This window comes from Chrysochloris asiatica, unplaced genomic scaffold (assembly GCF_000296735.1).
Source record: "Chrysochloris asiatica unplaced genomic scaffold, ChrAsi1.0 scaffold00047, whole genome shotgun sequence".
NCBI lineage: Eukaryota > Metazoa > Chordata > Mammalia > Afrosoricida > Chrysochloridae > Chrysochloris > Chrysochloris asiatica.
Window position 1 is genome coordinate 17,340,713 of NW_006408565.1, and position 22,526 is coordinate 17,363,238.

The window sequence follows — 22,526 nt, forward strand, 5'->3', positions numbered from 1 at the left end:
TTAAGAAATCAAACGACGTTTTACATTAAGCAAATCTACTGTGCAAGACCTCTTTATGGTGTTCAAGAGCAAAGATGTCTGAGGACTAAAGAGTCTCCAGCACTTAACAACAACATCATGTTTATTTAGCGTTTGGATAACCTTTTTGCAAAATATCCATTAGGTCTTTTACCCATTTTCTAATGGATGTTCTAATTCATATCTTAGACACATTTTTTTTTTCCTTCATTGAGGCTTGCTTTGTGGCCCAACATATGGTCTGTTCTAGAGAATGCTCCATGTGCTCTGGGAAAGAATAGTTAGTTCTGTTTCAGGCTGGAGTGTTCTGTATATGGCTACGAGTTCATGTTGGCTGATTGTGTTATTTAGTTCTTCTGTGTCTTTGTTGAGTTTTCTTCTAATCTGTTCTTCATCAGAAGTAGTGTATTAAAATCTCCTGCTTTTATTGTAGAGCTGCCCATTTGTTTCTTCAATTCTGTTAGAACCTGATTTATGCATTTTGAGGCTCTTTAATTAGGAGTATAGACATTTATTATGGTTATGTCCTCTGGTTCAATTGACCCTTTTATGAAATAAGGTCCTTTGTCTCCTATGTTTACCTTGGCCTCAGAATCCATTTTCTCAGAGATTAATATTGCTGCTCCTGCTAGTTTTTGGTTCACTTGATGTAATTTTTCCATCCTTTGATTTTCAGCCTATTTTTGTTTTGGTGTCTAGGTATGTATGTCTCTTGTGGACAATGTCTTGTTTTCCTATCTATTCTGCTACTTTCTGTCTTCATGATTGGTGCATTGAATCCTTTTGCATTCAGTATAGTCATTGATAGGGATAAATTGATTGCTGTCATTTTGCTGAATTTTGTTTTGTTTTGTTTTTGTGATGCTGTTGGTTTCTTTGTTCCACATCCAATTTCCTATTCATGGATGTTTAGATTTGGTTCTAACATTTTGCTTTTAGAGACACCACTGAGGTGAACATCCTTGTAGTGAAATCATGGTGCTCTTCCATGATTATCTCTTTAATAGGAATCACAGACATGGAATTTCTAGGTGAAGGGCTTATAAAATAATAAGGCCTTTGGCAAATGTTGCCCCTCTCAGGTGGCCTGACATCCTTGTCCTCCACAGCAATGCCAGCACAATGCCGCCGGGGAGTTCTGTGAGCAATGTGCCCCTGGTTACTATGGAGATGCCACTGCTGGAACACCAGAGGACTGCCAGCCCTGTGCCTGCCCACTGACCAACCCGGAAAACATGTGGGTGCCCTCGCCTAAGGCCCAAGGAAGAATTCCCGCTGAGGGGTGGTGGGCACCACTCTGGCTTTCAAGGAGGAAGGGGAAGGGGCTTCCCATGGCCTGATCTTGCCTCCCTCTACCCCAGGTTCTCCCGTACCTGTGAGAGCCTAGGAGCCAGTGGATACCGCTGCACAGCCTGTGAACCTGGCTACACGGGCCAGTACTGTGAGCAGTAAGTTTATAGATGGAGGAGAGGGCATCATCTGTGAAGTCTTTGGTGAGAGACCTGATGGTGTGGCCCAGGAAGATTTCTACTAGGATCTTGTCCTTCCCCTGACCTAAAGCCTCCCAAGACTCCCCACTTCCCTCAGGACAAGCCCAGGCTCCTCCCACAGTCTTTCCAGGAGTCTCTATAGCTCATTCCTGTGCTGGTGTTTCTATGGGTCCACAGACCCTCTATGAGGGACTAGCTCCCTTGGGACCTGACAAAGCTATTCCTTTTTCCATTTTACAGGTGTGCCCCCGGATATGTAGGTAATCCCAATGTGCGGGGCAGCCGATGCATGCCGCAGGGTAAGTGGGACCATGGACCAGGATGAAGGTGATGGACAAGAGAGGGATCTTAGAAGGTTCTAGTGTTTGGGGGATACTAGGTCTGAGGACAGGGTGAGGGGAGGAACACTCCAGGGGCACTTTTAGGAGGGCAAAGATATCTAAGGCAATGCCTTAGGCTTGGGCTCGCCTGCCTTAATGGTCTCTCCTGTTCCTCAACAGCTGACCAAGCCCCACTGGTGGTCCAGGTACACCCTGCACGGAGCATAGTACCCCAAGGTGGCCCCCATTCCCTGAGGTGCCAGGTCAGTGGGAACCCACCCCACTACTTCTACTGGTCTCGTGAGGATGGGCGGTCTGTGCCCAGTACCACCCAGCAACGACATCAAGGTACCCATGGTCCACAGCACTTCAACTCCCTGAGATGCCCCCCGGGAGGGCTGAGACCTGTCCTTGAATGCAGGGATGGGCGGGAGAAGGGGTTTGTCTGCTCTAACAGGCTCCCATGGCTTCTCTTCCAGGATCCGAGCTCCACTTCCCCAGCGTCCAGCCCTCAGATGCTGGGGTCTACATTTGCACCTGTCGGAATCTCCATCATGCCAATACCAGCCGGGCAGAGCTTCTGGTCACTGGTTAGTCCCTGGTCCCCTCTGTTCCATCTGTCCCCAAAAGCACCTGGCCTGGCCTGGCCTGCGGACTACAGAGCCAGGCAGCCTTCATCACCAGGAGGGATGGAGGTTACCGGGAATAGGGCAGTGGTGAAGGAGAGAGGTAATGGATTCAAGACCAGAGTTAAGAGACAGAATTGTCAGGACTTGGCTTGGGGTGAGTTAAGTAAGAGAAGTGTCTAAGAAGATGGCCAGGGATCTGGCTTCCAGCAACCAGTAGGTAGGTGGTGCCATTTACTGAGATGAGGAAGGCTTCAAGAGGGACTTTTCTTTATTTGTCGCTGTTATGGTTAAGTGCCATCAAGTCGATTCCTACTCTTAGCAACCCTGCATAGGGTTTCCAGGAAGTGAACCACTGACCTTCCAGCTAGCATCCCAATGTTTGAGTTCTTCCAAAAGCCGAACCTGAGACAAAAATATACAAGTCCTGTTGTAGCGCTGTGGGTTAATGCACCAGCTTGCAAAGCCTTTTGAATTCCAAGGTCAGTGGTTCAGTCTCACCAGCTGCTCCTCAGAAACCCTATACAAGGTTGCTATGGGTCAGAATCGACTCGACGGCACTTAACAATTTATTTGGAAGGGATCCTAGTAAAGTCAATGAGGGAAGTGAGACAGGAGGGAAGGTAACCAATAAGGTGAGTTATTGCTGTGGGCTTCAAAAGTGCCTTTGAGTTGGTTCTGACTCACAGCAATCCATATAGGATTTCAAGACTTCCAAAGAACAGCTGGTGGGTTTGAACCACTGACCTTGTGGTTAGCAGTCCAGTGCTTACCCTACAATGCCACACTACTCATTGCCTAATCTGATAGAAGAAATTCTGGCCCCCAGTGTGACACATACACCTTAGTCACCCTGCCCTAGGGCTAGGGAAAGCTGGTTATGTATACATCAGCTCCCATCACTCGCTGATGGAGGCCTGTTCCGTATTGTCAGATGAGCTGCATGTCTATCTCCCCCCCCCCAACCCCAGAAGTGGTTTCTTTTGGTCTGAGAAAGCCCTCGTGCAAAGAAACTCAGCTAGAGGCCAGGCAGACATGCACTGAGACGAGACAAGCCAGCCCGTTGTCATGGAGGTGACTCTGGCTCATGGTGACCTCATGTGTGTCAGAGTAGAACAGGGCTCTGTAGGGCTTTTAGAGGCTGATTTTTCGTAAGTCAGTCTCCAGGCCTTTCATCTGAAATGCCTCTGGGTGGGCCTGAACCCCCAACCTTTTAGTTAGCATCTGAGTGTGTTAACAGAGAAGTTAGGTAAGAGTGCGGAATACTCATATCTTACGAAAGTCATATTTAAGAAGAGCGTTTTTGCCTTTTCTTTGGTGGTTTAAATTATTATATATTCCTGAGTGTTTCTGTGTACAGCCCCTCCCCCCCCAAAAAAAAAAAGACAGAAGGCTTTTCAGTGGAGAAAAAGGGTAGAAGCCAGATTGGAATCAGACAAAGAATGGGTGGAAAGACAAGGATGCGTAGATTGAAAAATCTTCACTTTGAAGGGGGCAAAGAAATGGGACTGTAGCTTCTTAGGGGTGTCAATGAAAAGCGTTTTAGAAGTGGAAAATTCTAGAACACATTTGTCTGTGGGTTACAATGAGCCAATGGAAGTACAGAGGAGAAACTGATGTAGCAAGAAAGACGACAGCTGTCAGAAGGAGTTCTTGGGAGAGGGTTAGGGCTGGTGTGAGAGATGGGTCCCATCCTCAGGGAATGGGAAGGTAGGGAAATTCCCAACTGGTCATTCCTATTTTCTTAGCAAGTATGAATTGTTTGGGAATATAGAAAGGAAAGTCAAGCTAGAGAGAGAAACCCAGGTGGAGTGAGGGGAAGTATGAAGTCTAAGAGCCCGTTTGAGGTCTGTGACTGAATTTGAGTCCCATGAAGGCATCATGTGATAGCGCCGGTCACTTCCACTGGCTGCTTGAGTACAGGATGGGAGAAGGTGGGAGGTTAGGTTCAGACAAGAAGAGAGCGAGAGTGGCATCTACACTGGACCTGGAGAGAGAGAATGTGACCATAGACTAGGGATATAGCCAGCACCTAGCTCACCTGGGGGACTTCACATCTCCACAGAAGCACCAAGCAAGCCCATCACAGTGACGGTGGAGGAACAGCGGAGCCAGAGTGTGTGGCCTGGAGCTGACGTCACCTTCATCTGCACAGCCAAGAGCAAGGTGGGTGGGGCAGAGAAGGGAAACTGGGGGTGGGGGGAGCCTGTCTTCTGGGGTCTTGAGGCCACCCACAATTCCCATTCCGTCTCCTTGCCTTACAGTCACCTGCTTATACCCTGGTGTGGACCCGATTGCACAATGGAAAACTGCCATCCCGAGCCATGGATTTCAATGGCATCCTGACCATCCGCAATGTGCAACCAAGTGATGCAGGCACCTACGTGTGCACCGGCTCCAACATGTTTGCCATGGACCAGGGCACAGCCACACTGCATGTACACGGTACGCCCTCCTCCCCCAGGACCAGGACACTGGTTACTGATCATTTCTGAGGATTACAGTATGTCAGGTCCTGGTCTAGGCCCCAGAGAAACAGGGAAGAGAAAGGCAAACAGTATCTCTGCCCTCCCAAAATATGCATTCTAGCTGGGCAGACTGCAGACCTGGGAACAAGTGAATCAAGAAGATTATTTCCCATGTGATGAGTACTGGAATGGCATTAACCCAAGTATTGAAAGAAAAGTGAGATGGGGTTAGGGTGGGCTATGCTAGATAGATTGGCCAGGGAGGTCTCTGAGGAAACGACATCTGAGCTGAGCCCTGAAGATATCCGGTCCTGTGAGAACTGACAGCGAGAACTGTACGCAGGAACATGTTGGTGTGTTTGGAGGAGTATGCACACCAGAATGGCTAGAGCTGAGGGAGAGAGCATAGTAGGAAACCCGGAGATGTGAGCAGAACATGAAGGATATGGTGGGCCACAGTAGGATTTGGGTTTTTTTTCTAAAATCCCTGGGGAGCCTTAGGTGGACAAGGTCTTAGGTGGAGCCTGACCAGATCCCCTTGATGTTTCCCAAGCTTGGACAGGTGCCCCTGGGAGCAGAGAGAGCAATCCCCACCCTAACCATGCATTCTCCCTCCTGCCTTGTCAGCCTCAAGTGCCCCATCCGCTCCTGTGGTCTCCATCCACCCTCCACAGCTCACAGTGCAGCCTGGACAGACAGCTGAGTTCCGCTGCAGTGCCACAGGGAACCCCACGCCCACCCTCGAGTGGACAGGTCAGGTCATGGGGGGAATGACATTCAGAGCTCTGGCTTCCCTGGGTGGGGGAGGACAGTGGCAGACTGGGCTGTGGGGTCTACAATTCCTGGGAGGAGGGAGCTAGGGAGGCCCCAGACCTAATGGTTGCTGACCCCACTTCACATCAGGGGGTCCTGGTGGCCAGCTTCCTGAAAAGGCGCAAATTCATGGTGGTATCCTGCGCCTGCCAGCCGTGGAGCCCTCAGATCAAGCCCAGTACTTCTGCCGCGCCCTCAGCAGTGCTGGGCAACAGGTGGCCAGAGCCATGCTCCACGTGCATGGTGAGGAGGCCAGATGAGGGTGGGGGCTGGGAACCCACGAGTGGCCCAAGGGTTGTTCTCACAAAGGTGTATGTTGCAGGGGGCAGTGGGCCCAGGGTCCAGGTGAGCCCGGAGAAGACCCAGGTCCATGAAGGCCGTACTGTCAGGCTGTACTGCAGGGCTGCAGGGGTGCCCAGTGCCACCATTTCCTGGAGGAAGGAAGGGGGCAGTCTCCCACCACAGGTGAGGAGACCAGGCCCACTCACACACACCTTCCCTCCTCCCACCTCATTCACTTCCTATACCACACTCTGCTCTGCCAATTCCCTTGACTTCTACAATGGCCATCTGCTCCCATGCTGCCTCAGCTTTGCTGTCTGCTCAGCTCCCCTTGGTGCTCTGGGGTTAATTGCCATCAAGTTGGTTCCAGTTCATGGTAATCTTCTGGATTCCCACAAATGTTGTCTGGTTCTGGGCCATCTTCGTGATTGTCGGCATGGTTAAGCCCATGGTCACAGCATCTTCCGGCACTAGGTCAGGCAGTATTCTGCTGTACTCCATAAGGTTTCATTGGCTCGTTTTCAGACATAGATCTCCAGGCCTTTCCTCCTAGTCTCTTAGTCTTGAGGCCCCGCTGAAACCTGTCCACCTTAGGTAGCCCTGCTGGTATGTGAAATACTGGTGGCATTGCTTCCAGAATCACAGCAGCACACAAGCCACCACTGTAGGACCTGCTGGTGGTGACTTGGTGCCCTAGCGTGCTCTGTGCTTGGCTCTGTCCTGCCTGTCCCTCTGTCTGCATCAATGGATCCTTATGCTATCCGGGGGCTGACTCCTCTCCTGTGACAGGCCCGGTCAGAGCACACAGACATCGCCACACTGCTCATCCCAGCCATCACGCTCGCTGACACCGGTGTCTACCTCTGCGTGGCCACCAGCCCCTCAGGCACTGCCCAGGCCCGTATCCAGGTGGTCGTTCTTCCAGGTAAGGGGCTGCGGGGGTTGGCGAGCGGGGATGGCTAGGCTCCCATGAGGCCTGTGTACACCACTCTGGCCTTCCAGTCTTAGGTGCCAGCTCACCACCAGTCAAGATCGAGTCGTCATCCCCTTCTGTGACTGAAGGACAGATGCTTGACCTCAAATGTGTGGTAGCTGGGCAGGCCCATGCCCAGGTCCTGTGGTACAAGCGAGGGGGCAGCCTCCCTCCCCATGCCCAGGTATGAGGGTCCCTGAGCCCGAGCTAGAGATCTAGAGGCACAGGGCTTTGTGGTGGAATGGGAGGCTTCACACTTTCTGGTGTATTTTACCCAGCAGGGGCCAGGTCTCCTGTTCTTCTAGTCCCATCTTCCAGCATGGGGAGGCTCAGAGTATTCTATGAATTAATCATTTGAGGCTTAGAAACAGTGATGACTCTGGATCCTTCCCTGGCTCCATCCCCCTTTTCCTACCTGGCCCAGGTCCACGGCGCCCTGCTACGGCTGCCCCAGGTCTCACCAGCTGATTCTGGAGAATATGTCTGCAGAGTGGAGAATGGCTCAGGCCCGAAGGAGGCCTCCATCATTGTCTCTGTCCTCCACAGCGCCTATCCAGGCCCCAACCACACCCCAGGTGAGAAGCTGGGTGGGGCTGAGCCCCAAGATTGCCCCACACTTCCCAGGGAAGGTGCTCACAGACTCCATGAGAACAAGGAGGGTATCCCGGGCAGGCTTTGATGCTCCTCTCCCTGCTCAAGGAGGTGGGATGGGAGGGCTGGTCATGGGCCTTGTTAAGGTGCTAATCTCAAAGTGTCAGGAAGCAGTATTGCAGGACTGAACTCTGACTTGAGAGTCAGACTGACCTGGGTTCCAATCTTGGCACTACCCCTTATCAACCTTGAATGAATTATTTTACCTTTCTGGACCTCAGTTTCCTCATCCATGAAATGGGTACAAGACCATGCACCTGCTAGCTTATGGTAGGGTTTCAATGAGATGATGCCAGTGTCAGGTGCTTCTGAGAAGAGAACTGTGTCATTATCGTCTCCAGCCTGGGCCCCAGCCCAGGCATGAAATGTGCCTGGTTCCCTGTGGGCCAGAGCCTACTAAGATCACAGATCAAGGAATCCTGGTGCCCAAACCGCCTCAAGTCTGAGTTGAAAGTGGAAGAGGCGAGGAGGGCCCTGCAGGACGTGTGGGACAGAAGAGCATGGTCTCAGCCTCAGAAACGCTTCACATCTGCCTCCCAAGTTCGGGTCAAATGCCAGAAGCTCACCCAGGGCTACAGGACTGGGGCTCAAGAGTCCAGACCTCTGAACCAGCCCCTCTGTGTCCAGGCTCCGGCGGAGCCCCAGCTCCAGGCAATACCCAACAAATCCGCATCGAGCCCTCCTCCTCGCATGTGGCTGAAGGGCAGACATTGCATCTGAACTGCGTGGTGCCCGGGCAGGCCCATGCCCAGGTCACATGGCACAAACGCGGGGGCAGCCTCCCTGCCCGGCATCAGGTACAACATCCCTGGGCCAGCCTGGTGGGAGGGTTGTATTGGGGGCTTCTGGCCCCTTCCCAATACCCCCTCATTGCCTACAGATCCATGGCTCCATGCTGCAACTGTACCAAGTATCCCCTGCCGACTCAGGCGAGTATGTGTGCCGTGTGGTCCTTGGCTCTGGGCCTCTGGAGGCCTCTGTCCTGGTCAGCATTGAGGCCCTTGGTTCCCACACGGGCTCCATCCCTGGTGAGTAACTCCTGAGGATCATGGGTATCTGGAAGGGGTCAGAGGTCGGGAGCTTTCCTGAGTGGTGACTCCGTTCCTTAGTGAATGGAAGGCCAAGGCTGAACACTGAGCCGGAAGTTGGACTGCCACATCTTACCCCTAATCCTAACGTAACCCTATCAGCCTTAAACAAGTTACTTTACCTTCTAAGCCTCAGTTTCCATCCACTATCTTCCCATCACTTATTTTTGGCCAAGTCCCTCCTTGCTTCTACCCCTCTCTCTCTCCCACCCTTAACTGGCGTCATCTCTCACTTCCTTACTCTTCTCCGCTCTGACCTACCCCTGGGATTGCTCAGCTCAGTACATCAAGCCCAGACCACCAAACCCCATGCACCGTGGGCCTGACCTCAGGAGACAAGGCTAAGTTGGCTCCCGGGTACACAGTACTGCCCTCTCTCAGGGGGCACCCACCACCCTCACCCCTGTGCCCACAGCCCCAGGACCTGTTCCACCTGTCAAGATCGAGTCTTCATCACCCACAGTGGCTGAGGGGCAGAACTTGGATCTGAGCTGTGTGGTGGCAGGGCAGACTCATGCCCCGGTCACATGGTTTAAGCGTGGGGGCAGCCTCCCTGCCCGACACCAGGTACGTGGCACTAGAAAGGTGGGTGGAGACAGCCAGGGGCAAGCCAGGGATGCAGGGATGGGAGGCACGTGGGTTAAGGGTCATGGTGGCCCCTGAGCTGAGGACCTGCATGCAGCTCTCAGCTCAGGGGAGCAGGGTTGAGGCATCTACTGGAATCTGGATGCCCCTTCTCACGCCCCTGTCCACGGTTGCCCAGGTCCGTGGCTCCCGCCTGTACATCTTCCAGGCCTCCCCAGCTGATGCGGGCGAGTACGTGTGCCGGGCCAGCAATGGCATAGAGGCCTCCATGACAGTCACCGTCACAGGGAACCAGGGGGCCAACTTTGCCTACCGTGAGTGGGGCTACCAGGCTGAGCTGGGAGGGAGACCTGAGGTGTCTGGGAGCAGCTTCCCAGAACTGGAGTAACCTGTGCCTCTCTCATGCCCCTAGCCCCTGGAGACACTCAGCCCATCCGCATTGAGTCCTCCTCCTCACGCGTGGCTGAAGGGCAGACCCTGGATCTGAACTGCGTGGTGCCTGGGCAGCCCCATGCCCAGGTCACATGGCACAAGCGCGGGGGCAGCCTACCTGTCCGACACCAGGTATAGAGCCAGAGACTAGAAAGACCAAGAGGAGAGGGGGCCCCTGGGTGGTAGAGATCAATGGTGGGGAGCTGACGACTCTTCTGAGAACTGGATACCTTGGGCCCCATAGCAGAGCCACATGTATGGTGGTTAGAGCCCAGCTTGAAGACCAGCCAGCCTACGTGTGAATCATTAGCTGTGTGACATAGGACAAGCTTCCTAACCTCTCTGTGCCATACTTTCAGCATCTATAAAATGGGACCAGTAGTGCCTACCTCATAGAGTTGTCCTGAGGATTATGTGTTAATGTGTATGTAGTTATCAGAGCTCTAACACATAGAGAATACTATGAGCTATTATTTATTACTGTACTTGATAAAATTTAGGGCACACTGATTGTAATATGTACCATTATTTTGTTGTTGTTGTTGTTGTTAAGTTCAGTCGAGTCGATTCTGACCCATAGCGACCCAGTATAGGGTTTCCAAGGAGTAGCTGGTAAGCTTGAACTGCTGACCTTCCAGTTCTTTATGTACCTTTAAAAAAAAAAAAAGGACTGCTGATGTGGCACTGTAGGATTAGCCCTGGACTGTGAACCACAAGGTTGATAGTTCAAACCGACCAGAAAGATGTGGCTGTAAATATGCCCTTGTAAAGATTTACTGTCTCAGAAACTCTTTATGAAATTATTATGAGTCCTTATCGACTCACCGGCAGTGGGAAGAAGACAAAAGCTGGCACTTTACATTGTGAGATGATTAATTAGTAGCTGCATCTTGACTTCCATGACAATGAAAGTGTGTCTCAAAATTGATGGAATATGGCATTTGTGTTGGCCCACTTCCCTGTAGTCCCTCCTGGAACTGTCCCACTCCTAGAACAAGATCTCCCTCCTCTATCCCCACACAGGGCAGGGAAATGGATCTGAAACTGATGGGGCAGAGAGTGAGGCAGGGTTGCAGGTGACAAGTACAAGGGTCCTAAGAGGGCTTCCTCTGACTTTGCCCTCCCATTCTGACCAGACACATGGCTCGCTGCTGAGACTCTACCAGGTGTCCCCTGCCGACTCTGGCGAGTACATGTGCCGTGTGGTGGGTGGCTCCGTGCCCCTGGAGGCCTCTGTCCTGGTCACTATTGAGTCTTCGGGCTCTGTGCCTGGTGAGTGACGCTGGAGGGTGGGACTTAGCCCAGGGCCCCCAGTGCAGCAATGGCAGGATCCAGGGGACAAAACCCAGACTCCACCTCCCACAGACTAGTGGTCCTTGCCTCCACGTACAGCCATCTCTTCTCCCTTCCCAGTGAGGACTGATCCTCTGTCCTCTGTACCCAGGGCTCAGTGTCACCCCCCCAGTTCGGATTGAATCATCTTCCTCACAAGTGGCTGAAGGGCAGACCCTGGACCTGAACTGCCTTGTTGCTGGACAGAGCCATGCCCAGATCACATGGCATAAGCGTGGAGGCAGCCTCCCTGCCCAGCACCAGGTAGGAAGTGGGGGACTAAAGAGGGACCTTAGGAACTCTCAGAGCTGCAGAATAAAGGGCGAGTGCAGATGCTGCCCTTCCACTTGCCTGCTGTGTGACCTTAGGCCAGTCACTTGACTTCCTACTTCTCAGTTTCCTCATCTGTCAAATGGGCTCACATTGCCTACCTACCTCACCTGTCCCCATAGCATGCCAGCAAACGTGGTCTCCCTGGTACCAAATCCCAGCATTCCCTGGCATGGATAAAGTGGCAGGCTTGACCCCTATCTGAGAGGTCCAACTGCCCACTTGTCCTTGGGGAAAAAGAATGGAAGATGGTGATTGCTAGTTTTCCTTGGAAAAGCTTCCTTCTTGTATCAGCTGGCTAGGCTTCCTTCTTGTATCACTGGCTGGGAGGGGCCAGTGTCTGAGCCTGCCTCCTTTCTGCCCCACCCAGGTACTTGGCTCGAGGCTACGGCTGCCTCAGGTGACCCCCTCAGATTCTGGGGAATACATGTGCCGAGTGGCCAGCAGCTCAGGCATCCAGGAGGCCTCTGTCCTTGTCACCATCCAAAAGCGCCTTAGCTCCTCCCATAGTGAGTATCTCAGGGTCATAGCAAATGTGGGGGGGTGCTGCTAGGAACCACCCTCAGTGGCTCCGACACCCTGCCTCCTGTCTCACCCTCCCAGCCCAGGGCGTGGTGTACCCTGTCCGTATCGAGTCCTCCTCAGCCTCCCTGGCCAATGGACACACCCTGGACCTCAACTGCCTGGTGGCCAGCCAGGCCCCTCATACTATCACCTGGTACAAGCGTGGGGGCAGCTTACCCAGCCGGCATCAGGTACGGAGGTAGCAGGCAGGTGAAGCAGCACTGACGAAAGTCAGGAGGGGCTCTTAGCACCATACTCTGTGCTCATTCAGTCATCAACAAACATGGAGCATCCCTGCCCCAGTGCTGAGGATACAGTTGATCCTGTATTTCAGCAGAACATTCTACAATTCACTCACATGCCTAAGAGTCTGTTCCATGCCAAGTCCAGTGCTGAGCACTGAGGGCCCCAGTTGAACAAGGACCAGTGTCTGTCCTCAGGGAGCCCACAGTTTGGAGGCAACAGCAGCACAGTGTGTGAGATACGAGCTGGGCAGAAGGAAGACAGTGCTGTACCAATACCAGCGAAGTTCTCTGCAGGCTCCCTGGAAGGGTGACGGGTGGGCGACTCGTCTCCAGATCCAGAGACAGACTGTAGGCTCTGCCTGATGGAAACTGAGGGTGCAGGGCAGCCCCACCCACTCACACCTGCTCTTCCTCAGATTGTGGGCTCCCGGCTCCGGATCCCCCAGGTGACACCTGCAGACTCAGGCGAGTATGTGTGTCATGTCAGTAACGGTGCCGGCTCCCAGGAAACCTCCCTCATCGTCACCATCCAGGGCAGTGGCTCCTCCCATGGTGAGAATGAAGAGGGTAGGGGGAGGCAGAGAGCTTCCTGGCACTGTTCCTGGTGTCTGACATGGGCTGTGTCACCCGGCCCCTGTCCCCAGTACCCAGCGTCTCCCCACCAATCAAGATCGAGTCCTCGTCCCCCACAGTGGTAGAAGGGCAGACCTTGGATCTGAACTGTGTGGTCGCTGGGCAGCCTCAGGCCACCATCACATGGTACAAGCGTGAAGGCAGCTTGCCCACCCGGCACCAGGTAGAATGAAACCATGCAGTGGGGGTGGGAGGCCCGCCTCCTGGGGTAGGCAGAGAGCCTGAAGTATTAACTGGGATGCCTGAGACAGTCCTCCTTCCTGCCCTGGGTAGACAGAGGGAGACTGGGTAGGACCTGAGGCAGCCAGTAATCCTGTGGTCCCCGGATTCCATCTTCTTGCCAGGCCCACGGCTCCCATCTGCGGCTATACCAGATATCTGCGGCTGATTCGGGCGAGTACGTGTGCCGAGCCAACAACAACATTGATGCCCTGGAAGCCTCCATCCTGGTCTCAGTCTCCCCCAACACTGGCAACCCCTCCAGTGAGTCTAATGAAGCCCTGGGGACAAGACAGGGAGACTTGGGCACTGGTGTCCTAGGGCAGAAGGAACTCTGGAGTGAGACTCCTCAGACCAGTGGGGTCCAGCAGAGGTTTTACAGAAAGATGCAGAGTCAAGTCCTGGCTGTACCACTGACGGACTCTAGCAAGCTCTTCTCTTGTCCTCTTAGGGATATTGATCATTCCAGCGTCGCGGAGCTGCACTCTCCAATATGGTGGTCATGAGGCGATTTAGATCGAAATGACATTAAAGCAGAAGTCAGGTTCATACATTATCAGTATAGCTCGTGACCGCTTGATTGGACAGTGCAGATGTAGGGCATTTCTGTCAAGGTCGGAAGGCCTGTTGCACAGCGCTGCTTAGGAATTCTGTGAGGATTAAATGAGTTAATAAAGAGCCCTATTGGCATAATAGTTAAGCTCTCAGGTAGCTCAGCTGCTATCTGAAAGGTATGCTAACTGAGAGGTCCCAGTAGCTCCTTGGGAAAAAGACCTAGTGGTCAGCTCCCATAAAGGTCACCTCTACAAAATCTTAAGGGGCCAGTCCTACTCTGTCACATAGGTCACTATGAGCCAGAGCCAATTTGACAGAACACACCACCACCAAATGAATTCATACATGTAAATGAGTTAATCCACGTGAGGGCTTCAGGACAGTGTCTGGCACACTGTAAGTGTAAGTACTTAGCAAATGCTTACTGTTATGATTGGAGTATAAACGATTAACATGCATGGCTACTGACCAAAAGATGGGAGGTGTGAGGTCCACCAAGAGGCACCTCAGAAGAATGTCCTGGCGCTCTAGTTCTAAAATACCAGCCATTGAACTCCGATTCAAATTACCATGGGGTCCAAACTTTCTGGCATCATAGGGGCTGGATGAATCCTGAAACTATCGCCCCAAGAGACTATTTGAACCTTAAACCTAAAATATCCCCTGAAGTCTTCTTTAAGCCAAACGAGTTTAGCTTCACTAGTAAAGCATGTCTGCCTTGAACATCCTGCTCTTTGAGGAGCTGTCAATGTGGAATCGGATTGACAGCAGTTACTGAAAACATCAGGTAGGTAGCTTAGGGACTGAGGTTACGTGAACAGGGGAGTGAGGATGGTTGCCTAACTTGAAGAACGTACTCAGTATCACTGAATTGTTCCCAGAGAAATTGGTGTGTGTTCAGCCACATGTATCTCAACAACAGAAATATCAGTGAAGAAGAGACTCACGGCCCACAGTTCTGTTCTGACCACATGGGGTCACCAGGCTTTAGAGTTAGTTGGATCGCCACTAGTTTTTTGTTTGTTTTTATTATTATTATCCAGGGGGCAGGGGTTTCTAAAGCTGGGAATCCCCATCATTCCAGTCGTTCCCATCTCTGACTATGTCCAAAGCCCTGAACTGCTGCTTCTGTGCCCCCAGGCCCAGGTGGTGCCCAGCCCATCAGAATTGAGTCGTCATCTTCACACGTGGCTGAGGGGCAGACACTGGATCTGAACTGCGTGGTGCCTGGACAGGCCCACGCCCAGGTCACGTGGCACAAGCGTGGAGGTAGCCTCCCTGCTAAGCATCAGGTACATGGGGCAGGAGATGTTGGGAGGGGAGGGCTGCTGACTATAGGGTCTGACTTGGAGCCTCGTCCTCATCCTCTGCCCAGGAAGGCCCAGTAGCCCCTTGGGATACAGTGCCCCTGGATCAGAAGTTAGAGCCTGGCCCCAGGCCCTCAGGGATTCCAGATGGGGCTCTTATACTGTTTCTCCTCCCCGCTGCCTCCCCAATATTGTCCTTGCTCAGATCCATGGCTCATGGCTGCGGCTGTACCAGGTGTCCCCATCTGACTCTGGCGAGTACATGTGCCGTGTGGTGGGCAACTCTGGCCCACTGGAGGCCTCAGTCCTGGTCACCATTGAAGCCCCCAGCTCTAGTGCTGTTCGTGTTCCTGGTGAGGGTCCCTGCAGTGGACTGGGAGGCTGGAAGAGGGAGGGAGGGAGGCCAGAGACGGTGACTGGGGGAAGCAGATGCACTTAGCACCTGGTGACAACAGACATCCATGGCCAGCCTGGTCCTCTCAGCTGGGAAGTCCCAGGACCCTGTCCTATGGACAGTACCTCCTGATCTGTGGGAGCACAGACTGGAATCTGGCCTATGTGGGCTTGAGTTTAGTTCCTCTGTCCACACAAGGACCTGCCCTCTCTGTTTGCCACTGTCTTCATTTGTAAAATGGAGACCGCTGAGCTCTATGACAATGAAAATGAATTTTCCAAAACCTAGAACTGCCCCTCTGGACATATGCTGGGTGACCGTAGATGGTACTGTGATAGGCGTCTTTTATTTTCATAGTGGTGTCTCAGGAAAGCTGGTGCAGGACTGGGCAGTGTGATACATAAAGGTCACCAGGAGTCAGAACCAAGTTAATGACAGCTAACAATGACCTCCACATATTGGGGGGGGGGGACATGGAAAGCCTAGGAGTTTTTAAAATAAGGACTCAGTTGAAAGGGGGCACATGGCTCTATGAAAACTCAGGATGATAGTGCACAGGTTGCTAAGTAATTAGCATGCTAAGGGAGTCCTGGTGTGGGGCTGTAGGATACACACTGGACTGCTAATCGCAAGGTCAGCGGTTCAAACCCACCATCCGCTCTTTGGAAATGCTATACAGGGTCTCTGTGAGTCCGAGCTGACTCAGTGACACTCTACAACAACAAGCTTGATTGATCAGGAATGCTGGTGGTGTGTAGAACAAGCACTACTAGACTGCTAACCACAAGTTCAGCAGTTCAAATCCACCAGCCATTCCGTAGGAGCAAGAGGACAGTTTGTGCTCCCATGAAGATTTACAGCCTTACACACCCTGTACAGTGTCACTGTGAGTTAGAACTGAGTTGACAGCACACAACAAAAAGAAGCATGATGCGTGTTAGCTCAGTGCCAGACACGTTTACACAGACAAGGGGCCTTCAAAAAAATTCATGGAATAATACCCTTATCTTTCCATGAACTTTTTGAATGAAACTCCTTATAGTAAGTCATTTCATCTTCACAACTCTTGAGGGAAATGTGATTGCTCTCCATTTTACAATTTAAAAAATGAGGCACAGAGAGGCGAAATAACTTTCCAAAAGTCACACAACTCATAAAGAACAGAGCTGGGATTTGAACCCAAGCAGTCTGGCCTCAGAGTCTGGGCTCTTAGCCAGTTGCTACTTGAACTTGGGAAACATTAGCAGTGTGCCTGGTGGTGATCATTGGCACTGGAAGATGAGGAGCAGATGCTGGGGCCACTGCGTGGGCAGAGCCTCACACCCTAGCCTAGCCCAGTGACTTCAGGTCTCGGTGAAGGGGAATGGGAAGGGGCAAGTGGAGAACTGGGCCCACCTCCCCAGGAGTCCCTGAGGATAAGGACAGAGGGTACAGGTGGGTGTCCCAGCTTCCTCTCTGACCTCTCCCTGTGTCCTAGATGCTGGCGGAATCCCACCCATCCGCATTGAGACCTCCTCCTCTCGAGTGGCCGAGGGGCAGACCCTGGATCTGAACTGCATCGTGCCTGGGCAGGCCCATGCCCAGATCACGTGGCACAAGCGTGGGGGCAGTCTCCCTACCGGGCACCAGGTACAGGGCTGGAGAAGATCACACTTGGGCTCCCACCCAGACAGTCTGCCTGAATGCAGCCCAGATGGGAAGGTGGCCTCAGCAATGAGTTGAGGAGACTCGGGACAGGAGTCAGGAGGTTGAGAGCAGGCTGGGCGCAGCAGGGCCACAGCTGGTCCCACAGGCCTACAACTAGTCCTCTGTTTTTGCTGTGAACCAGAAAAGGACCCCAGTTAGTGAGACACCTGACTTCCAACCCTCTGAAAAAGTGCTCTCAGAATCTTACGTTCTACTTGGTCTATGGTGTCAAAGGGGATAGAAGTTTGGAAGGATAGAACCTACCTGACAGTACATGACAGTTCTGGGACATGGGTACCAGAGGGTTTGGCCAGCATCCCAGCTCACCCCACTCAACTCTCGCCCCCATTCTGGTCAGGTCCACGGCTCCCTGCTGAGACTGAACCAGGTGTCCCCAGCTGATTCTGGCGAGTACTCATGCCGAGTGACCGGCAGCTCAGGCACCCTGGAGGCCTCTGTCCTGGTAACAATTGAGGCCTCCAGCCCAGTCCCCATTCCTGGTAAGTGACAAAGAGCATTGGCAGTGGTGAGTCCCAGTCCCCATCCCACCCCCCAGCCAGGGGGAGCTTCAGAACAGTGTCTTGGCCCGCAGGGAAGGGAACCCTATTCAGAGCAAGGAAACTCAACCATGTCTGCCACTTCTTAAAACACCACACCTCCAAGAAACCCAGTTGATATTCAGTGCCTCCTCCTCAAGCCCTTGCTACCAACCCCAGAAACCTGTGCTTTCTCACCCACCCCTGTGTCTGCAGCCCCAGGACTGGCCCAGCCTGTCTACATTGAGTCCTCCTCCTCACACGTGGCTGAAGGGCAGACCCTGGATCTGAACTGCGTGGTGCCCGGGCAGCCCCATGCCCAGGTCACATGGCACAAGCGTGAGGGCAGCCTGCCTTCGAGGCACCAGGTACAGAGGCCAGGATGGAATGGATTTCAAGGCAGGCAAGGTTTGACCTGCAGTTGTCTTCTGCATTCCAAACCTCTTACAATTTCCAGTATGCTTGGGGACCTCAAGGGTTACACTGCTCTAAGGAAAACGAGGTCCCTAACCTGGGAGCTGAATTACCTGGGTTTTGCTCTTGGCTCTGCTGCTACATGGCTTTCTGGTCCTGTTTTCCTCCTCTGTAAAATGGGTGGGTTGGATTTCTAGGGGTCAGGATCACCTGGAGCCTTGACTCCTGAGCCCATGGCAAGATTTAGTACTGGCAAAGCCATGCTTAGGGACTTGCCTTGTCCCACTGCTTGGCCTGATGGCTGTCCCTTCCTGCTCCCACAGACCCATGGCTCCCTGCTGCGGATCCACCACGTCTCCCCTGCCGACTCTGGCGAGTATGTGTGTCGAGTGGTTGGCGGCTCAGGCCCTGAGCAGGAGGCCTCCTTCACAATCACGGTCCCACCCAGCGCAGGATCCTCTTACCGTGAGTATGGGGGATACACGGTGGGGCCAAGGAGAGGGCCCTGGAGCCTAGACCAGGCCTCCGCTAGCTAAGCCGCCCCTCCGGATCTTTATACCCAGGCCTCAGAAGCCCCGTCATTTCCATCGACCCACCCAGCAACACTGTGCAGCAAGGTCAGGATGCCAGCTTCAAGTGCCTCATCCATGATGGGGCAGCCCCTATCACGCTTGAGTGGAAGAGCCGGAACCAGGAACTGGAAGGTGAGCAGGGGGTGGGGAGGGACTGGAGGCGAGTATGGGCAGAGGGCAGGGACTGGGGCAGCATCAGACTCGCTGTGTGACCCTGGAGTAAGCCTTCTCCACTCTGAACCTCAGTGTTCACATCTGTATGGTAAAGGGGCTAGACCCAGGAGTCTCCAAGGACAGTCATCTGTAAGAATCTATGACTCTGAATTGGTCACACCCAGGCTTCAGGGGTCCCAGCTGGCAGTGCATTAGAACTGACTGCATCCTCCTCCTGTGCCAACCCCACAGACAACGTCCACATCAGCCCCAATGGCTCCATCATCACCATCGTGGGCACCCGGCCCAGCAACCACGGTGCCTACCGCTGTGTGGCCTCCAATGCCTATGGTGTGGCCCAGAGTGTCGTGAACCTCAGTGTGCACGGTGAGGGGCGTCACCCCCTGGAACTCCAGCCCAGATTCTGTGTTCAGACCTCCAGGCCTGACTCTGTCACTGACTGCCCTGTGACCTTGGGCATTCTCCCTCTCTGAGCCTCAGTGCCTACATCAATGCATGGGGAGGCTAGAGCCAGCCTGGCAGTTACAGTGATGGGGACTATGGAGACTTGTCTATGTGTCATGGTGGTTGTTCTCTGGGCAGGACCCCCGTCAGTGTCCGTGCTCCCCAAGGGTCCCGTGCGAGTTAAAGCTGGAAAATCCGTCACCCTGGAGTGTGTCAGTGCTGGGGAGCCCCGCTCCTCAACTCGTTGGACCCGCATTGGCAGCCCCCACAAGTTGGAGCAGCGGATCTATGGACTTGTAGACAGCCACACACTGCTGCAGGTGAGGCATGGCTTCCCCAATGTTTAGATCCCAGGATGTTTCCTCTCTGGAGCAGGTGTTTAGAGGAGAGAGTCATGGGTGGCAGGTGGGTGATAGATGAAAGGGAGATATGTGACAGGTAGAGGGGTGAGTGGATTGGAAGATGGAGAGATGAAAGAAGATAAGTGCAAGAGGGAATTGGTGAAAGAATGGACAGAGAGTTGGATGTTTGGAAGGATGGGTGATGGATGGATGAGTGGGTGAGTAGATGGAAGGATGGGTATATGAGTAAGTGGGTAAATGAGTGGATGGATGGGTGGGCAAGTGGATGGGTAGATGGGCGAGTGGGTGCATGGAAGGGTGAATGGATGGATGAATGGATAGATGGGTAAGTGGATGGATGGGTGAGTGGGTGAATGGAAGTATGAGTAGATGAATGGATGGATCCTTGAGTGATGGATGGATGAAAGGGTGAGTGAGTGGATGGATAGAAGGGTGAGTGAATGGGTAGATGGGTGAGTAGATGAGCAGGAGAGTGGATGGATGGGTGATTGGGTGAGTGGATGGATGAATGGATAGATGGTGAGTGGATGGATAGGTGGGTGACTGGATGGATAGGTGAGTGAGTGGATGAATGGATGGATCCTTGAGTGATGGATGGGTAGGTGAGTAGGTGGATGGGTGGGTGAGTGGATGAATGCATGAGTGAGTGGATGGGTAGGTAAATAGATGGATGAGTGAACAGGTAGCTGGATGGATGACATTAATGGATGTCATTAACAAGAAGAATGAGCTCCCAGGCAGTCAGTCAAATAGGAGAGCTAAAAACCCAGGGAAGAGAGAAAACTGATTGAGAGCTGGAGGCTGATACGAGCATCTTCCCTTCAGCACCCACATCACCAGCCTCCTTGCTTGCTTCCAGATTTCATCAGCTAAACCAGCCGATGCAGGCATCTACGTGTGCATAGCTCAAAATGCACTGGGCACAGCCCAGAAGCAGGTGGAGGTGATTGTGGACATGGGCACCATGGCCCCGGGGGCTCCCCAGGTCCAAGTGGAAGAAATCGAGCTAACTGTGGAAGCAGGACACACAGCCACGCTGCGCTGCTCGGCCACAGGTGTGAATGGGGACTGACACACGAGACAGGCAGAGCTATGGTGCCCTGGAACTCAAGCGATGTGAAGATGCCAGATGCCTGCTGGCTTCTCCCACATACTGCCCCCCCATGTAGGAACAGGAGGGCCAGAACCCTCTCCTACCATCCCTGTCTGCATCTGGCCCCTGGAGCAGTTTGGTGACCTCTGCCTTCTTCTCCACAGGCAACCCTACCCCCACCATCCACTGGTCCAAGCTGCGCTCGCCCTTGCCCTGGCAGCACCGACTGGAAGGGGACACACTGATCATTCCCCGGGTAGCCCAGCAGGATTCAGGCCAGTACATCTGCAATGCCACTAATCCTGCCGGGCACTCAGAGGCCACCATTGTCCTGCATGTGGACAGTAAGTCACTGGCCTCACCCCTTGGGCTCCCTCCCCTCACTGCCCTGCATGAAGGCCTGAATCCCCTCCCAGGCTCCATCTCTGGAAAAAGCCCAAGGAACCCCCTTAAGAGAACCCTCTGTACCTCAGGCCCCAGAGCCTGCCCTTCCCTGACAGTCACAGCTCGTCCTAAGACCTTTGCTTTCCTCCTCCTCAGTTGTCTGGGCTCCCTTGTCCTTTGCCAGGTCTTCTGGGTCCAGCTACCTGCTCCCTCCCTGGCATGTGTGCCTGCTCTACCCTGACTTCTGTGTCCTTACCCCTCAGGCCCACCATATGCCACCACAGTCCCAGAGCATGCTTCAGTGCGGGCAGGGGAACCAGTGCAGCTGCAGTGCCTGGCCCACGGGACACCCCCACTCACCTTCCAGTGGAGCCGTGTGGGCGGCAGCCTCCCTGAGAGGGCCATCGTCAGGAATGAGCTGCTGCGCTTTGAGCCCGCAGCTCCTGAGGACTCAGGCCGTTACCGCTGCGAGGTTACCAATAGAGTGGGCTCAGCAGAGGCCTTCGCCCAGCTCACCATCCAAGGTGAGTACCGCAGCCACAGGGTGGAAGAAGGAGTCAGCCTCCACACAGGCCCAGACTGAGCTTTCACATACTCAGCCACGGGTGGGAAGGCCTCCCTCTGTGGTATGTTATCATTGTTAGGTGCCCTTGAGTTGGTTCCACTTCACAGTACTGCGCCGTCCTCACAGTCGGTGCTATGCTGGAGCCCATTGTTGCAGACACTGTGTCCATCCATCTTGCTGAGGATCTCCCTCTTTTTCACTGAACCTCCACTTTATCAAGTATGATGTTCTTCTCCAGGACTGCTCCCTCCTGATAACATGTCCAAAGTACATGCCATGAAGTCTCACCATTCTTACTTCTAAGGAGCAATCTGACTATGCTGCTTCCAAACCAGCTTTGTTCCTCCTTCTAGAAGTTACGGTGCATTCAGTATTCTCTGACAACACTATAATTCAAAGGCATCAATTCTTTAGTCTTTCTTATTCATGTAAGGCGGTTGAAAATATCATGGCTTCGATCAGGTGTTTGTGCTTTGTAACATTTTGAAAAGGGCTTTTGCAGCAGGTTTTCCTTATACAAACTTGCTATAAAAGATCATTAGATTTCTTGACTGTTGCTTCTGTGGGTGTTCATTGTATATCCAAGTAAAATGAAATCCTTGACAACTTCAATCTTTCCTCCGTTTATCATGATGTTGCTTTTTGGTCCAGTTCTGAGGATTTTTGCTTTCTTTATGATGAGCTGTAATTCATATACTGAGGTGTAATCCATACTAAAGGCTGTAGTGTTTGATCTTTACCAATCAACTACTTCAGGTTCTCTTTGCTCTCTACAAGCAAGGTTGTGTCTTCCTCCAATCCTGATGTCATGTTCATCTTAATATAGTTCAACTTCTGAAATTATTTGCTCAGCATTGTTGTTGTCAGGTGCCATCAAGTCGGAACCGACTCATAGCGACCCCATGCACAGCAGAACGAAACAATATCCGATCCTGGGCCAACCTCACTACCGCTGCCACACTTGAGTCCAT

General features: G+C 53.0%; 1 protein-coding gene across 1 annotated transcript in view; it reads left to right on the top strand.

Annotated features, from left to right (window-relative positions):
- The window catches only part of HSPG2 (heparan sulfate proteoglycan 2), a 106,159-nt gene that overhangs the window by 63,569 nt on the left and 20,064 nt on the right, over positions 1 to 22,526 (top strand). The window contains exons 40-76 of the mRNA XM_006862403.1: positions 1,128 to 1,255; positions 1,380 to 1,466; positions 1,749 to 1,807; positions 2,009 to 2,176; positions 2,308 to 2,418; positions 4,520 to 4,620; positions 4,719 to 4,899; positions 5,550 to 5,675; positions 5,826 to 5,978; positions 6,058 to 6,200; positions 6,807 to 6,942; positions 7,020 to 7,174; positions 7,415 to 7,565; positions 8,287 to 8,438; positions 8,522 to 8,645; positions 9,145 to 9,296; positions 9,493 to 9,628; positions 9,727 to 9,878; positions 10,883 to 11,018; positions 11,191 to 11,342; positions 11,779 to 11,917; positions 12,012 to 12,163; positions 12,634 to 12,769; positions 12,862 to 13,013; positions 13,195 to 13,333; positions 14,765 to 14,916; positions 15,137 to 15,284; positions 16,803 to 16,954; positions 17,370 to 17,511; positions 17,764 to 17,915; positions 18,285 to 18,426; positions 18,525 to 18,665; positions 18,939 to 19,073; positions 19,290 to 19,471; positions 20,373 to 20,568; positions 20,771 to 20,950; positions 21,254 to 21,514. Of these exons, the coding sequence (XP_006862465.1) occupies positions 1,128 to 1,255; positions 1,380 to 1,466; positions 1,749 to 1,807; positions 2,009 to 2,176; positions 2,308 to 2,418; positions 4,520 to 4,620; positions 4,719 to 4,899; positions 5,550 to 5,675; positions 5,826 to 5,978; positions 6,058 to 6,200; positions 6,807 to 6,942; positions 7,020 to 7,174; positions 7,415 to 7,565; positions 8,287 to 8,438; positions 8,522 to 8,645; positions 9,145 to 9,296; positions 9,493 to 9,628; positions 9,727 to 9,878; positions 10,883 to 11,018; positions 11,191 to 11,342; positions 11,779 to 11,917; positions 12,012 to 12,163; positions 12,634 to 12,769; positions 12,862 to 13,013; positions 13,195 to 13,333; positions 14,765 to 14,916; positions 15,137 to 15,284; positions 16,803 to 16,954; positions 17,370 to 17,511; positions 17,764 to 17,915; positions 18,285 to 18,426; positions 18,525 to 18,665; positions 18,939 to 19,073; positions 19,290 to 19,471; positions 20,373 to 20,568; positions 20,771 to 20,950; positions 21,254 to 21,514 (5,404 nt within the window). The remainder of the gene's footprint in view (positions 1 to 1,127; positions 1,256 to 1,379; positions 1,467 to 1,748; positions 1,808 to 2,008; positions 2,177 to 2,307; positions 2,419 to 4,519; positions 4,621 to 4,718; positions 4,900 to 5,549; positions 5,676 to 5,825; positions 5,979 to 6,057; positions 6,201 to 6,806; positions 6,943 to 7,019; positions 7,175 to 7,414; positions 7,566 to 8,286; positions 8,439 to 8,521; positions 8,646 to 9,144; positions 9,297 to 9,492; positions 9,629 to 9,726; positions 9,879 to 10,882; positions 11,019 to 11,190; positions 11,343 to 11,778; positions 11,918 to 12,011; positions 12,164 to 12,633; positions 12,770 to 12,861; positions 13,014 to 13,194; positions 13,334 to 14,764; positions 14,917 to 15,136; positions 15,285 to 16,802; positions 16,955 to 17,369; positions 17,512 to 17,763; positions 17,916 to 18,284; positions 18,427 to 18,524; positions 18,666 to 18,938; positions 19,074 to 19,289; positions 19,472 to 20,372; positions 20,569 to 20,770; positions 20,951 to 21,253; positions 21,515 to 22,526) is intronic.